The 2,909-nt window shown below is 50.2% G+C and overlaps 1 protein-coding gene across 1 annotated transcript; it reads left to right on the plus strand.

Annotated features, from left to right (window-relative positions):
- Positions 1 to 384: 384 nt before the first annotated feature.
- LOC127330825 (uncharacterized) lies at positions 385 to 2,487 on the plus strand. The gene is made up of 5 exons (XM_051356906.2): positions 385 to 588; positions 709 to 752; positions 867 to 960; positions 1,785 to 1,846; positions 1,932 to 2,487. The coding sequence occupies exons 1-5, from the start codon at positions 519 to 521 to the stop codon at positions 2,145 to 2,147; spliced, it is 486 nt and encodes a 161-aa protein (XP_051212866.1). The 5' UTR covers positions 385 to 518; the 3' UTR covers positions 2,148 to 2,487.
- The last annotated feature ends 422 nt before the right edge of the window (positions 2,488 to 2,909 follow it).

Here is a 2,909-nt window from a genome sequence, read left to right on the forward strand (position 1 = left end):
ATTTCTATTATACATGCTAGCTATAAATTGACTATAGATGATGTGATAAATTATTATAGCCGGCTGCCGGCTACACTACTAAAAGGTTGATACTGGTATAAATTATAATCGAATCAGGTCAGGACAAGCAGAAGAGGTAATTAAAACAGGTACCTAGTTTTGGGGAACACCATTCCTTAAAAAGTGACAGCCCAACCCAAACACAAGATACAGATCCAGCTGGCTTAAATAAGAAGCCCCGACACCGAGGAAAGATGCATTCATAACCAATTGTTTTTAAAGCTTCCCGGCCTTAATATGGGAGTTGTATGTCAGTACAGTGTGGTCAGTGGATTTGAGAGGACTGGAGAGACCCCTGCCTGCCTATAAATACAAGCCCATGATGCCATTTCTTCTTAGGCTGTGCTTTCCATTCTCCTTCATCTGCTCTACTTCACATATAACTAGCACAGCATTAGCATCAGCTTCCATCACTACATCAGGACACGCAACTCGTTTGGACAAGCATACAAATCATCATGAAGACTACTTCCTTGATGGTCCTGGCGTCTCTCCTCCTCCTCCAGCTTCTAGCTACAACAGCACATGGTATGCTTCATGCATGGCTAGCTGCCTACTTATCTACCTCTTGCATTTGGTGGCTCTTTAATTTTGGGGTGTATCCTGGTCCTGCATCAGTGTTCACTGAAAACTCGTCATGAAATGCAGGGATTAGGCTCGACAGGCAGCTACATGAATCAGTAAGCAAAAAGGTTAGTGCTCTTAATAAGAGCAACCATCCTGGTCAAAGTAGTTCTTCTCCCTGCCAAATTGTGCAATGTTTGCTTATTTCGTTCCTTCCCCTTGTCACCTTGTGTATCCACCAGGAACCAGCAGGCCGTGGCTCGAAGGACGGGCAGCCCTTGGATGCTATGGACCATTCGACCAGCAGGCCCTGCGCGTCGGATGGGAATTGCTCAGGTACAACAATGGAGCAGGCGACTCCGCCTCCAGCTGCTGTTGCCAAGGATAGAGACCAGAAAGTGGTTGTTAGGGCGTATGCGCGTCCCGTGCCGAGGTTCCACGAAGATTACTACGGGCCGGGCGGCCATGAACCTAACCACCACTAAGCACAGCTAGCTAGCTGCACCTACTTCTCCTCCCTTCCAAGGCTAGCCGCAGCATCAACTATCAACTAAACTACCGAGCTTCAGTTTCCTTAGGAGTAGTATAGTAGTTCTTCTCCCTCAGTGCTTAGCCGCAGCAGCAACCTAATTACTGATCTTCGTTTACCTCAGGAGAGTAGTAATTCTTCTCTCTCAGTGCCACGCCTTGGTTTGGAGTTGGATCATGTAAAAGGAGAAGGAAGTATTATGCAGTTCTGGTCCAGCTCGCTCGTTATGATTAATTAGTGTAGTTGTAATGTTGTGTGCTTGAGTTTTACCTCTGCATCGCCAGTTTTCACCTATACTGTTGTGATCTCTTCAGTGTTGAAGACTTCTTCTTTCTGTGGATGCATGCCTTGAAAAACGTGCGTGGCCCATAGTTCCATTCTGGGCAGCAACGATATACTACTCTTGTACCCACAGATGTCACATGTCAGGATAGCAAAAAAGTAGTACTAGATCATACGAGTCATCAGCATTCCGGTCATGCATGGAAACAACGATGTTTACCGTTAAGTCACATCGCATATTCGTGTAGTAGTGAAAAGTTAGAAGTGCGTTTGCAGCTTTGGCAGTACATCCTATTTTACCTTCCTCTGGCAGCCTTAATCATTCTAACAGGCGATCTCCTTGGTGCAGGAAAGGGGAAAAAGCCGGTGGCGCCGCACGCTGCACCGGCCGCAGCGCAGCATCAGGTTCAGGTCAGTGCAGTGCGTGCATTTTCCTGCCTCTCCCTCCGGGGTTTCAGGTTCCGCCACTTGCTGAAATGCGTGCTTTAATTTGCAGACACCTCGGAGGAGGAACAACGGTGACGAGCCGGAGGCGACGACGGCGAGCCACGCCGGCCGCAAGGAGGAGGCGGCGGCGGCGCAGACATGGTCGAGCCGGGCGCTGCCGCGGCAACCGCCGCAGCAGGAGCAGAGAGGGACGTACCCGGACGTCCTGGACATCGCCGAGATGGACTACTCGCCGGCCACCAGAAAGCCGCCGATCCACAACTGAGCTCGCGTGCATGCGTGCATGGATCCCAACACATCCGGACTAGATTAGTACGCGACTGGCTTACTGAGCATTAGTTTTAGTATCTAGCTAGACTGTATTAGCTAGGCTTCGATCCTGATGAGCGGAGCCCGGCGCTGATGGAATAGAATAGTGCGTACAGCTAAAATTGAGTCATGAACCATACGGGACAGCGTTGCCGGAATCGCTGCGCCTTTTGTGAAGACTGAAGAGGATGATACACGACTTGGTGTTTCGCTTCTCGAGTATCCCGCGAATGTAACATGCGCGTCGTGCTTGTAACACCGACCTTTTGACCACATTAGCTAACATATATTTTTTATGGAGGAAAGGAGCTTCATATACTGGAGGAAAGGAGCTTCATATACTTCCGCCCCATCAGCTTGATTCACAGTGTGGCTAAGCTGGTGGCTAAGGTGTTGTCGGCACGGCTGGCTCCTCGTATGTCTGAGCTCGTGGGACCGCAGCAGAGCGTCTTTATCCGGGGCCGCTGCCTTCATGACAACTTCCAGTTGGTGCAATGCACGGCCCGCAAATTGCATGCGCGGAAGACGGACGCCATCCTGTTGAAGTTGGACATCACCAAGGCATTTGACACAGTGGATTGGGCTTTCCTTCTCGAAGTCCTGAAGAAGCTTGGCTTTGGACACAAGTGGATCACCATGGTCTGTGGGCTGCTCGGCTCTGCGTCGACCCGTGTGGTGGTGAATGGGGCGGCTGGTGGCCTTATCTACAACCGGCGTG

The sequence above is a fragment of the Lolium perenne genome, chromosome 2 (assembly GCF_019359855.2).
Source record: "Lolium perenne isolate Kyuss_39 chromosome 2, Kyuss_2.0, whole genome shotgun sequence".
Classification (NCBI taxonomy): domain Eukaryota; kingdom Viridiplantae; phylum Streptophyta; class Magnoliopsida; order Poales; family Poaceae; genus Lolium; species Lolium perenne.